This window comes from Natator depressus, chromosome 4 (assembly GCF_965152275.1).
Source record: "Natator depressus isolate rNatDep1 chromosome 4, rNatDep2.hap1, whole genome shotgun sequence".
NCBI lineage: Eukaryota > Metazoa > Chordata > Testudines > Cheloniidae > Natator > Natator depressus.
In genome coordinates this window covers 2,367,608-2,381,259 of record NC_134237.1, presented here as the reverse complement: position 1 = coordinate 2,381,259, position 13,652 = coordinate 2,367,608, and the positions used below count along the sequence as shown (strand labels likewise).

Here is a 13,652-nt window from a genome sequence, read left to right as displayed (position 1 = left end):
GTGCAACTTTAATTGTAAAATAAGTCAAGCAGTAGTTAATTGCCATTTATTAGATTAAAATTATAAATTCAGTGCTCTAGATAGAGTTTTCTTCGTACATTGAGCCCCAATGAGAAGTACTATAGTCTCCAAAAGGCTCAATATAGCTGGTGAAAAGTTAGGGATAAGAATAATCAATCCTTTATTCTTCCCCGAATGACAAATACTTCCTGAGAATAGCTAGTATTTCTAGTGCACTTGGCATATTATACAACTGAAGCAGAAGAGAAGACAGATTGAGCCCTCAAAGTCAACAGCTCCACTAGGAAAAAAGTTCTATGAGTAACATTTCTAAATCCAAGGTCGAAGGAAAAGGCAATTCCTTCCCATGGTAAGTGGTTAAGTCAGATGTTGATGTGTATTGCCCTCTCCCTCCAAAGAGGCTTGTCTGATTTGCAGGTGTTCCCATCCTCATACCCTGTGGTTCAGATAAAGTTCTGTCTCCTGGCAACAATACAAAGATAACAACCAGGCACCTTCCGCTCTACTTTTATTTTCACTTTCAGATAAAAACAAACCATTGTTCTTTTAAAAGAGAATAATCCATTCATTTGTGATTATAAAGTGCATTTTTCACCTTGAACTTTGTGTACAAAAACATTTTAAAAGACACAAACATGCAAAAAACAGCTTAACAAGGCACTTCCAGGCATAAAACAAGGACAGCAATGCCTCACTTCTACATTCACATTGGCAAAAGAAAAGTGTGAAGAGGAAAGCTCCAAAAAGTTACCTTTTTTATTTTTTAGAATCATTGGTCAAAGAGTCAGTTCCCAGCACAATGTTTACACAGTGTCAAAGCGTATGTCACAACTTCCAGAGCTTTTTCCCCCATCCACTGCAGTACACATTGCTTCCATTGGCTGGTATGCATGGCCCCTTCATTGTACCACCAGAGGAGGAAATAAAAGCACACTACTACCCATGGCACTACAGAACACATCACTGTTGCATTTTAGGGAGTCATGGTTAGGATCCAAAGCTGTGCTAGAATAGGTTAGCTAAAAGTTGTAGCTGTACACTAGATTTTTAGAACATGTTAGCTAAAAACAACCATACCTTTAAATCCTAATAATGCTAAACCCCTGACTCATTCACAGCCGGCCTTTGGAAATCAAAGAATGATTTTAAACCAAAACTTGGATAAGTCTTTCCTAAAGACAACTTCATGGAGGACACTATTTAACTTATCAAACAGAAATTCAGGAAACAGACTTTTCAAATTAGTGAATGAAGCCTGTGCAACCCATGTTTACATACACACAGTGTCAATTTAATGCCTGAAATTAATGACCGAGTACAATAATGCTTTCCACAGCCCAATACATTGATGCAAAGATCAGAAAGCTATGCATTCTTTCTGTAAGCTCATTGTTCTTACTCAATCATGTCTAATAGAAGGTTGGGTACATCATCTCCCAAAATTATAGGACAGTGTAGAAGTGTTTTGTACTGTGGTCTCCAGAATTAAAGTAGTGATGTTTTTAAAAGCAATTTTTTAATTTTTGAGAATAGCATAGCCATTTGCTTCTTCTAATGCCCTCCTAAACACAAATACTGGGTATGTGCCAAAATATATAAAATTTGTGTTCTAGAAAAATAGAATATCTGGAAATATTAAACCCCATTTGAATTATTCCATTGAAGTATATGAAATAAGTTATTCTGCTCGAATAGCAAGACATTGGCTTAATGACTGAAGTGAGTAATTTAGCTACTTTCTCTCTGGAAGTACCTAAAATGACTGTCCTTTGCAATTCACCTCACCTCCAAAACAAGCCATGGTACTCTCCCCTCTAAAGCAACAGATCTCCCTTTTCAACAACAAGAGCAATCATGGCATCTCATGCCCTTGTGAGATCTGTTTTCTTGGGCAGAACTACATTTTGTATGGAAATAGCACTGAAGGCCAATGTGTGCACTTACGAGGTTAAAATTGTGATAGCTTCTACAATGTCAATACAAGATACAGCTGTGACAGCTCAATATGTAATTACAGTGCAAGTCTGGTGTTCTACCAATCTAAGTGAACTCATTCTAGCATGAAAACTGAACAAAAAGCGACACATCCATTCTAGTGAGACAAGTTTTAGACAAAACAGTTGACTTGGATTAATACAAACTTTCAGAACTTTTGAAAAGCTAGCAGTCACATTTCAGAAACCTTTGTAGTTCAAGCCACTGCCGTGATATTGTACAAGGCACTCACACCGCACTAAAAAGTTAGTCTCCCAAATAAACTGTCTTCATAGGACATGACAAGCAGCAGCAGCGAGGTCTGTTTATCAAGTTTCAAACCCGCTACAGAAATAAACAAATTCACAAACATGCAATGTACTGACTGTCCATGCAGACTCATGCACGAACCCTTTGGCATCCGGTTTCCTCACAGAATGAAAGCTCATTTTACATTAGCATTACAAGTAGAAGCTGCTGCACTTCCCAGGCACAGTAAGGCAGTTAATAGAGACACGTACTGAGAACAGAACGGTGATCTTACAGCATCTGCAAGATTAAAAGTTAAAAAGAAAAAATCCTCAGTGTTACTTCCCAAGTAGTTCCAGGGGGGCTGGAAGACCTTCTGGGCATATTAACAATTGCAGACAAAGAGCTCTTCCCCTCCATTAAAAATGTTTTTTAAAATACTTGATGAGTCAAAGGATTTAACCCCAAAGCTACAAGGATACTACACAGTTCTAAAGGAAAAAAAAATTCAACTCCTCAACATGGGCAATTGCTATGAATTTACTACACAAGTTATATTTAAATAAAAATATCTTACAGATGAACTGGTGACTAAGCGTACCAGTATCTTCCCATAAATGCAGATCTCTCCTAATATGGCATGAGGCAAAGCTTCTAGGCATGGTTATTGTGTCATTTCTAGAATCTTCTCCATCTCTAACCGAAAGGCTCCAGCACAGTAACAAGGTCAGAGAGAAAGGGCCATTCACATCCCCCTCTTGCCATAAGCAGGCTAGTTTAGCTTTAATATCTTCTGTCATGTATAAATTACCTGTCAAATAGTCTTCTGGCAAAGCCAACTTGCATAGTTCTACAGAAATGGTAGAGCATAGTTAAAAAAGCCTCCCTCTTTAAGATACTCAAGCCTGTAACAACCCTAATGTGCAACCCAGGACACTACTACATATCTAAGTGAACAATGCAATCACTGAAGTAGTAAGTGTTTAACTGGAGGAGATTAGCAGCATTATACAGAAAAGGACTAGCAGCACTGGGCAGAAACTCTAGTGAGGTCTCCCATTCTGTCAAACTGTTTCCAAGTGTTGAATCTGGGGGGTAACTATCATGATGCAAAAGACACTTGTTTAGCTGGTATTAAAACCACTTGCGATCACTGAACGTTACAGTCATCTTGCTCTACCCCAATGGAGCTTTGCATTGCCATGTAAAGTGTCATTTACCCAGCCCTTTGGCAAACGTCCCGTTCAGGCCAATTCCCAAGCTTGCAACAGGCACAGCAACAGTCAATGAATCAAGACTCATTTCCTCTATTAGTAGTAAGGCCCTAGCTTTTCATACCCTGAGTAGCTAGGCCACTCAGGGAACAAGCCATAGGAGCACCTCGGACTTCCAAACTGATCAAAGGCAATGCCAAAATCAGGGCCAGCCTGAGGCTGCGAGACTTCCCGAGCAGATTTCAGTTCAGACTGTATGATCCTGTAATTCAGGCCTCTGTTGCTGTCCCAATACACTTTCCCATCACACTCGTAATAGACTGCAAACTCGATTCTTTCATGGGACTGAATTCTCTCTGGCAAGCAGATATCAAAGGAAAATGTGTCCTTGTCTGAACCTGCGTAAGTGTCCTTGACATATTGGCATGGATAGTCTGTGAAGCTTTTCCAAGTGTCAAATGTCATCCTTATTCTCACAGTCTTCTCAAAAGCAAGATTCCTAACCTTCACTGTGCCCACAATAGCTTTATCCTTTAGCACGCAGTTTTCCAGGCAGACAAAATCCGTCTGAAGGCGATTTCTGAAGTCCAAGTAGTCTGCAGAAGGCTGTACGAAATCCAAGACAAAGTTGTCCCTCTCTACCGTCGTCAGACCCACAATATTGTCTATTAACTCTGTGATGTTGAATGGAATATCTAATGGGTCATCAAACTCTGAAAACACTTTAACCATTGTCAGAGCCAAGCCTCTGCTATCGGCAAAAGAAACTCTCTTTTTTACCCTATTTCCCTGGAGAGATGTTGCTGCGTCTCCAGGTTCACTGAACTCAGCCTTGCTGTTCTGAATGCAGGGACGTAATGGTTTGTTTGGTTTTGGAGCTATTTTACAAGCAAATCTCTCTCTTCTCAAGGGTGGAGAACACAGATACAGCTGCATGGCTATGTCCACAGCCATTGCTGGGGTGGGAGCAAAGTAGTCCAGAATTCTGAAAGAAAGAGGGCGAAAAGGTGAGTTTTCATCACATAATTATAGGACCTGAAACGGAGCATAAGCTAGCAACAAGTAAACTTTATTATTCTGTGACATGAGCTCTCTTTGAGCTCCAGTTACTGCTATATACAGTCAGCTGCTGAAGAGTTTTTTTCCTGGAGCACACCTTGCCCCCTCATCCCCCTGCAACAATATAATATCATCAATGACAAGTGTTTAAAAGCAAAGCATACAGAGAATAAGAGTCAACTGGTTTTTATATTGCATTTCCTCCATTCTAGCTGCATAAACCATTTTGTTTGTTAAATACTGGGCAGAGATCAACCATCTTTAAATAAATCTAGGCTGTAGGAATCATAGAATATCAGGGTTGGAAGGGACCTCAAGAGGTCATCTAGTCGACCACACTGCTCAAAGCAGGACCGATCCCCAACTAAATCACCCCAGCCAGGGCTTTGTCAAGCCTGACCTTAAAAACCTCTAAGGAAGGAGATTCCACCACCTCCCTAGGTAACGCATTCCAGTGCTTCACCACCCTACTAGTGAAATAGTGTCTCCTAATATCCAACCTAAACCTCCCCCACTGCAACTTGAGACCATTACTCCTTGTTCTGTCATCTGCTACCACTGAGAACAGTCTAAATCCATCCTCTTTGGAAGCCCCTTTCAGGTAGTTGAAAGCAGCTATCAAATCCCCCCTCATTCTTCTCTTCTGCAGACTAAATAATCCCAGTTCCCTCAGCCTCTCCTCCTAAGTCATGTGCCCCAGCCCCCTAATCATTTTGGTCGCCCTTCGCTAGACGCTTTCCAATTTTTCCACATCCTTCTTGTGGGACCATGACTGAAAAGGATTACTGGCCCAAGGAATATTTCTTCTACTCTGTCATGGTGTTTCTAGTCATGACAGGTTGCAAAATACTAAACCTAAGTATAGTGCTTTATCCCCACCCCAATGGTTTTGCTGTATTATGGTTAAACGAACATTGGAAGTTAATGTAAAATTTCAGTAGTTTCACAAACTTAAATACAATTAAATATTATATTTCTGCTGTGGTTTCCTCACTAGGAGAGTCTGATATTTTTTCCACTTCACTGCGTAGCTGTAGCTTCCTTTAAACATACAAACAGGAACCGCATATTTCATCAGCAGTAGCAGTATGGAGCTGACATGATCTCTGCGGGGGCGGGGGGACCAGAACCACAGCACAACAGACACTAGACTTCATGATAACTTGATTTTTGAAGTTTGGGGGATGACACCAAATTTTGTCATTTCTTATGACAACTCCTCAAGTTATTTCAATATGTTTCCCTCCTCAGACTCTTCTGGCATGATTTTGAGCAGCCAATTTTCTCATGAGCATTGGTGTTAGAGATGAATGCCTTACACAACATGATACTCAGTAGATCTAGCTCTAACTGCTCTTGAGTCACTGGAAAATGGTAAAATGAATGTGATCCTAGGGTCTGATACTATTATCATGGGCTACCGACATAAACAGATGCTGCTCAAGCTTTCCTGCCCCATCCAATATTACTTTATAGCCATGGTGATTCAGGAAATAACGGATAAATAGATATGTATAAATACTCATTTTAAATGGTCACAGAGATGAGCAGTGACATTTCGACAGGGGACTGAGCAGTGTAGCATGGGAGTATTCTAGACCCGTCCCCAGAAAAGGCTAGCAGACACAGCAGGGTATGTGCAGCTCCACAGGATATGTGCACTTAATGGTAACAGGAATTACGTTCAATTAAAACCAAAGGGACCTTTAGCAAGCTAAACTTGCTATAACACCCCCCCCCCACCACCAAAAGAACCCCACTGGTGCCAAGAGCCACCCCCACCCAAGCCACATCCCGCTCTTGCCGGGTCTTCTGCTGTTTGTGTGCTCACCAGTATCTGGCTCAGTGGCCACACTGACTGAACTTCAAGCCCCAAATTAATGCCACCTCCCACAATCCAGGGAGTCGCCTTCTCAGCCCCCACACCAGGTGCTAGGCAGCACCCCGTCAGGAAGGCAATTGATGCTGGCCCCACACAGCCTTCTGCAGCAAAGCAGGTGCACTAAGGTCTTCTTCCTTCCAGAGAAGACCCCTTCCTGGTCCAGAACTGGGCATGAGGAACCCAAGGAAGCCCCAACCAGCCTGAAAACCAGTGCCTGCAGGCCTCTTGTCCACCACTCAATACCAAGGGCCTGTTGACACCACCCCACCAGCAGAAAGCATTCGGGGTGGGGGTGTCTCCTGCTAGGCCTCCAGAGAGCGACCCCTCCAACATGTAGGGCCCCCTATCATTACAGCAGGAATTTCCATCCAGGGCAAAAGGCCCCACCTGCCACCATCCACTAGAGCCCTTCCCCTCCCACAATCCTCTGCCTGGACAGCAGGAGCCCTCTGCTTGGGTAGCAAAGCAGTGTTGGTGGTGGGGGGAGGCAGCATCTCAGCATGCACAGAATTCTCTACTGGGGAGGCTGGGTACCATCAACAGCCCCCTCTTCCAGGCTGTGTCATTCCCCCTCCTGCAGTTCCCATTGGCCAGGAATTGTGGCGCTGGAGCGGGGACATGCTGCTGCTTCCAGGAGCTGCTTGAGGTAAGAGCCACCCGGAGCCTGCATCCCTGTCCCCCTGTCCCCCTCCTGCGCCCCAACCCCCTACCCCAGCCCTGAGCCACCTGCTGCCTTCCGAACCCCTTGGTCCCAGCCTGGAGCACCCTCCTGCACCCCCAAACCCCTCATCCTCAGCCCTACCCCAGAGTCCGCACCCCCAGCTGGAGCCCTCACCCCCCTCCGCACCCCAACCCCCAATTTCATGAGCATGTATGACCCGCCATACAATTTCCATACGCAGATGTGGGTCTTCGGCCAAAAAGTTTGCCCACCCCTGAACTAAAGTGTCCCAAGCCTCACAGAACAGCATTAAATCCATGTGTGCATTCTCTGCTCTGCTGTACATGGTCTTGTAAAGCTTCTACTCACACAAAGGAAGCTATTGTTTGTATATGCTATTTCATCCTGCAAAACAACACAGCCTCAAATATTCACAACTGCCTGTTACCTCGACCACTCTCAGAAACATTACAGGGTCATGTCTCATTATAGTTAAGCCTAGGGAGGTGGTGGAGTCTCCATCCTTAGAGGTTTTTAAGGCCTGGCTTGACAAAGCCTTGGCTGGGATGATTTAGTTGGGGATTGGTCCTGCTTTGAGCAGGGGGTTGGACTAGATGACCTCCTGAGGTCCCTTCCAAGCCTGATCTTCTATGATTTGAAGAAACTAATAATTGCAGCCTCAGTGTCCCTGGCAATATCTGGATAAGGAAGGATATATTGTGTTATTTAATAAAAAGGTACTCTATCATAAAGCTATTTTGGGACATTCAACCTAAGGGTGTTTAGAAGTCAAACCTCTCACGATGCATCCTATTTAGGCCATTGAAGTCACAAGGCCAGATCTACTGAACTGACTGCAATTTTCAGTTACGATTTTATAACTCAGATGTGAACTTTTGCTCTGGATCGACCTTGGGGCACTTACTTCAAAGTCCAGGAATGCTGGGTGGGACTCTGTTGAACCACCCTAAAAGGAATGGGGAAGCTTTTCATTTTAGTCAGAGACTTACAGTAAGGTTAATGAACTGTCTCAGGTTTTAAAACATTTAGATCTTTAAAAGCGATTCAGTGAATAGCTGTTACTGGAAAGAAGCCCACAAACTCAGCTCTGGAAAACACAGGAAGTGTTCAGCTACAAGAATGCAGAGAAATTGTGTTTAAAGGGACACTGACAACTTGGTATCTTCATTCTTTTAAAGAAAGTTTGAAGCTCATTTGCCCAGTTTTCAATACCACCCCAAAGACTTCAAAACTGTATTACCCTGCCAGTTTCACCCTCTCCTCTGAGCAAATACTGATGCCCTTTCTCCCACCCCAGCTTTTATGGAGCATAAGCAAACATGGGAACGAAACTGTTTAAATCCATGTTTGTCAGCAGCCTCTGATTATATTGGTACATATCCAAAAATAAGGTTTGTTAACCCATGCTTTCTCTGCTAGCTGTCTGCAGCAGACTAATACAACAAACATTAGCAAGCATCTTGAAAGAATACTGACAACAAACAAGTTGAAGACAGTTTTACAGGTATGTTGTATGCTGCCTGTTAGGTCCAGAAGAGGAGGCAGTATTATGCTAGTACCACTTGGTAATCAGCTTGGGCCACGTATATCTGACAAAGTTTTGATGGCATATCTATGTTGGTCAGGGGTGTGGAAAAAAAACCCAACCAAACAAAACCACACAGCCAGTTATGCTGACAAAAGCCCTTGGGTAGATGCAGCTATGCTGACAGAGGAGTGCTTTTGTCAGCTTAGCTGATGTCGTTCAGGGAGGTGCACCTACAGTAGGAGGCTCTGCCAATACCATTTTGCCAGCAAAGCATCCGTAGCTTCAAGGCCTTGCCTACGTACAGTTGATGCATACGTATGGTCTCTTGAGAAGTTCCAATACCTTCTCTTCTCATCCTCTCAGGAAAGGGAAAGACTGTCTAGGCCTCTCTTGGGCAGCTGGAACTACCAGAGAGCCTGGAACAAGAGGAGAACAGAAGTTCTGAAATCCCTTCTCAAGGGCTTGGGACCTACAGCACCTCTCTCCTAGATGTAGCTAGTACAGAAACTAGAGTTAGCCACAAATCCTTCACTTGCTCCAACATCTCTTCATTTATTGAAAGGGCCCATTTAGATTGTAAGCTCTTATAGGGCAGGAACTGTCTCTTGCTACGTCTATGTACAGTGCCCAGCATAATGGGGCCCTGATCTCAGAGACCTCCAGGCACCACAGCAACATAAATACAAATAAATGACTTTGGAAAATCCAGCCATTATTTAGGTGTCTAAATGGGAACAGAGGTCTTCTGGGAGTCTGGCCCTATTGTGTTGTTAGTCAATGACATATAGGAGAGCAGTGGTGCAACACATGCCCCTCCTCACAAGAAATCAGAAAACAGTACGACAGCTGGCAATGGACTGAATGCCATTCTAGGAACAGCATAACATGAAGCCAGTAAAATGAGGATCACAATTGTGAGCTCCAAGCACATCCTGACAGAGACTAAATAGCCAACAAGGCTAAAAATCCTATCGCTATCAATGAACAACTGATGCATAGCAAGAACTAAGCTCCCAGAAGAGGGATCAGAGTAATCTGAAGCCACCACACTCCTTATATATCTGCAAGCAAGGAAGCACTGTAACAAGGGGATAGGCAGGGTGTGTCCCCAATGTCAACACTGCTGCCAGAAAACGTCAAGCTTCCACTGCTTCAGTGGAGGGGACCATGCAGACAATGCACTAAGCACTCTTTGCTCCCAGGCACCAGAGAACCCACACACTGTTCACTCCCACCACTTTGGCTTCTCTGCCAAGAAGTCCTGCAGAGCTTTTTGGAAAAACTTTTACTGAAGTGTCCAGGAGAAGCCAGTTTGAACAGAGGCAACATGCAGGTTAGAGTCTCAAAGTTCGAAGAATGACTGTGGGGACACCGCTTCTATGAGGAAGGGAATTTACTACTGAGGCTATGGCTACACTGCCACTTTCAGCAGTAAAACATTACAGGGGTGTGAAAAAACACCCCCCTGAGCGACAACAGTTCTAGTGCTGAAGAGTCGCGCTCCCAGCGATAAAGCTACCACCCCTTGTTCGGGGTGGTTATTTTTTATCGCCAGGAGAGCTCACCCCCAGCGATAAAGCGTGACTACACTGCCCACGACAGCACCGCCGGGACCATGCTGCAACATGGGCAGCGTAGACATACCCTGACAGCACTTACCACCCCGGAAGAGAGGTGCTTCAGTTACAGGTTGTTAAGAACCAACACCAACAAAAACAGTAAATCAAATCCTAGACAACATAAATGGCATCTCAGCTTGTGGCCTACAGGTTGGTGAACTTCACCCAGAGACTTTACAGGCATTGATTTTCAAAAGATTGGACTCAAATTACAGAGTTATTGAAATTTAGGCCATGTCTACACTAGAAACCTTAGAGTGACACAGCTGTACCAATGCAGTTGCTCTGCCGTAAGCCTTAGGTTGTGATTGCAAGTACTTCTCATCCACTTTAACTATTCTAATGAAGGCCCTCACATAAGAATGCAAGGCCATTCAAGGTTTTTAAAGGTTGTCACCACCTGCAAGTGAGCAGAAACCCAGAGCAGTGACTCTGGATGTTACGTTCATGCATGCCTACCTGCAATGAGGTGGAGAGGGACAGGTGTGTTCTAGAAGACCAGAAGTCTTCCCGTGGGCTTGAGAACTACTCCTACTCAGGACTTTATCACAGCAGCGAAGCTTGAAGGTAACCAAAGCGTCAGATCACTGGGAGGTCTGCACTAGCGAGTAATGACTGCACATCTCCTGGCCAGCCACAGATGAAACACCATAAATCATCCATGCCATCTGGAATACTTCTCCCTATCAACAGTGACTCTACACAAGAACAAGAACAAGGTGAAACCCCACAAAGACACCAATTGCAATCCAATACGCTTTCAGATACCTCAGAAGGAGCAGCCCACAAAGTGAATCCCTTAAGATCCTACAGGAGAGGCAACAATAGAACATACAGCCAGACGGGGTCAGACCAAATCTCTATCTAGCCCAGTGTCCCGTCTTCTGACAGTGGCCAATGCCAGGTGCCCCAGGGGGAATGAACAGAACAGGTAATCATCAAGTGATCCATCCCCTGCCACCCATTCCCAGCTTCTGGCAAACAGAGGCTAGGAACACCATCCCTGCCCATCCTGGCTAATAGCCATTGATGGACCTATCCTCCATGAATTTATCTAGTTCTTTTTTGAACCCTCTTATAATCCTGGGCTTCACAATATCCTCTGGTAACCGGTTCCACAGGTTGACTGTGCGTTGTGTGATGAAATACTTCCTTTTGTTTGTTTTAAACCTTTTGCCTATTAATTTCATTTGGTGACCCCTAGTTCCTGTGTTATGAGAACGAGTAAATAGCACTTCCTTTTTTACTTTCTCCACACCAGTCATTATTTTATAGACTTTTATCATATTCCCCTTAGTCATTTCTTTTCCAAGCTGAAAAGTCCCAGTCTTATTAATCTCTCCTCATATGGAAGCTGTTCCATAATACCATTTTCGTTGCCCTTTTCTGTGCCTTTTCCAATTCCAATATATCTTTTTTGAGATGGGGCAACCACATCTGCACACGGTATTCAAGATGTGGACGTATCATGGATTTATATAGACACAACATGATATTTTATGTCTTATTATCTATCCCTTTCTTAATGATGCCCAATGTTCTGTTAGCTGTCATTAATATAAAAAGCTAAGGGCAGATCAAATGGACACGTACTGCTAGATCAAACAGTTGACACGAGTCTAAGTTCCACAGTTAGATCTGAACTCAAATCAAAAGGGAATCAAAGAAGTCAACATCTGTCTGGGAAGATGTAAGTGGGCCCTGCCCCAGCACAGGGGGCTGGACGAAATGATCTCTCAGGGCCCCTTCCTGCTCTGCATGTCTTCAGTTCTCTAAGGCTGTGGAATCCGGGGGTTGCATCACCTTCCCTAAAACCCCTCTGCTACTGTGGGGGTGAATCTGGCGGAATAACCTGTCCCCACACTTCAGGCCACGTGCCGATAATTCAGAAATTGCCATTGCTGGGACCCAAGGCTGCCCCACACCTTGAAAAGAAAAACCGTCTTGCTCCCAAGCCTCGACACTAGCTGAGGGGCAAGTTACTCACGGGTCGCCACAGCACAAGCCCAAGCGAGCGCTCCCCTCGGGAGCGGGTCTGCGAGGCTCCCCCCGCGCCGCGGAGCTCGGGCTCTGCCGAGCGAGCGGGGGCGGCCCCGCGGAGGCAGCGGGGGGTCCCAGGCCGCCGCTGGGGCGGGGCGGGGCGGCTCGCGGGACCCAGGCTCGGGAGGCCCGAGCTCACCTGCCCCGTGACACACGCGCCCGGCCCCGCGGGGAGCCCGGCGGCCCCCCGCCGTCAGCAGCGCCCGGCAGGGCTGGGACGCCTCCCCCGCGAAGCCTCCCGCAGCTCCCCGTTCATGGCGGGGCCGGCCCGCGGGCTCGTACCTGGCGCGGCGCATGGGTCCGGCGGGGCGCGCGCAGCCCGGCTCCGGCTCCGGCTCCGGTGGCGGCAGCGGGCCGAGGCTGCCGAACAAGGCTCAAGGGGGGCGGGGGCGGGGCGCAACCACGTCGGGGCGCTCAGCCCCGAGCTCCGGCCGGGCCAGACCATCCCCACTGCAGCCAATGGGAGCGCGCCGGGCCCGACCCGCCAGCCAATCGGAGCGCGCCGGGCCCGACCCGCCAGCCAATGAGAGCGGAGTTTCCGCGTGACCCGCTACACTCTAGCTCGTGAGCATACCCCTGCCGGTGCTCTGCGGAGCAGCCCCAAGACGCCAGCCCCCCGCTGGGCTGGGAGTGGAACAGCCCCTCCCCCAGACACAGCCCCCCCGCCAAGGGGCCGAGGGGGGCAGCCCCTCCCCCAGACACAGCCCCTCCCCCAGACACAGCCCCCCCTTCCAAGGGGGCGAGGGGGGCAGCCCCTCCCCCAGACGCAGCCCCCCCTTCCAAGGGGCTGAGGGGGGCAGCCCCTCCCCCAGACACAGCCCCCCCTCCAAGGGGTCGAGGGAGGCAGCCCCTCCCTTGCGCAGGCACCCCCGTTGCCCAGAGGAGCGGAGCGATCCCCCGGGCGTGGGCCCCCTCCCACAGCCAGGGCTTGGAGCGGGGGCAGACGCCCCCACGAGGGCTGGGCGAAGTGGGATAACCGAGGGGGCAGGGCCAGCCCAAGGGATCCACGGGGGACGAAGCCCAAAACTCCCGGGAGAAGGAGAGACCGACCCGCGTGGCCGCCTAACTCTGTATTATTCCCCTGCAGCGCAGTCACCTGCCAGTGCCAGCCCACCTCATCCCGGCGGTCCCCACGCATCTGGCCTCTGTCTCCCAGCGCTTGGCTTCGGGGCCTTCCCTTTCACCTTTGTCAATGAACGTGGCAGGCTTAGTTCGCTTCCTCCCTTTGCCCTTTGTTATCTGATCGATCAAACGCTAATTCCTGCTGAGCTTCTCCAAAATAGGAATTGTGTAGGGGAAACCCCGCTTTCCAAGCCTGCTGTGAACACAGGGCAGGAGAGCTACTCTTTCTTTCCTACAACATTTGCACTCAATAAAAAGATAA

At 46.9% G+C, this 13,652-nt stretch overlaps 1 protein-coding gene across 3 annotated transcripts; it reads right to left on the bottom strand.

Annotated features, from left to right (window-relative positions):
• Window positions 1–415: 415 nt before the first annotated feature.
• PPP1R3B (protein phosphatase 1 regulatory subunit 3B) lies at window positions 416–13,421 on the bottom strand. Of its 3 annotated transcripts, XM_074949901.1 has the most exons (3): window positions 12,551–12,659; window positions 10,688–10,926; window positions 416–4,443 (listed from the first exon to the last, which is right to left on the bottom strand). In XM_074949901.1, exon 3 carries the CDS (start codon window positions 4,410–4,412, stop codon window positions 3,555–3,557), a length of 858 nt encoding a protein of 285 aa, XP_074806002.1. In that variant the 5' UTR covers window positions 4,413–4,443; window positions 10,688–10,926; window positions 12,551–12,659; the 3' UTR covers window positions 416–3,554. The 3 variants fall into 3 exon arrangements, with proteins under 3 accessions (XP_074806002.1, XP_074806000.1, XP_074806001.1); XM_074949899.1 differs by lacking the exons at window positions 10,688–10,926; window positions 12,551–12,659 and adding an exon at window positions 13,365–13,421; XM_074949900.1 differs by lacking the exon at window positions 10,688–10,926 and having other exon boundaries at window positions 12,551–12,636.
• Window positions 13,422–13,652: the final 231 nt, after the last annotated feature.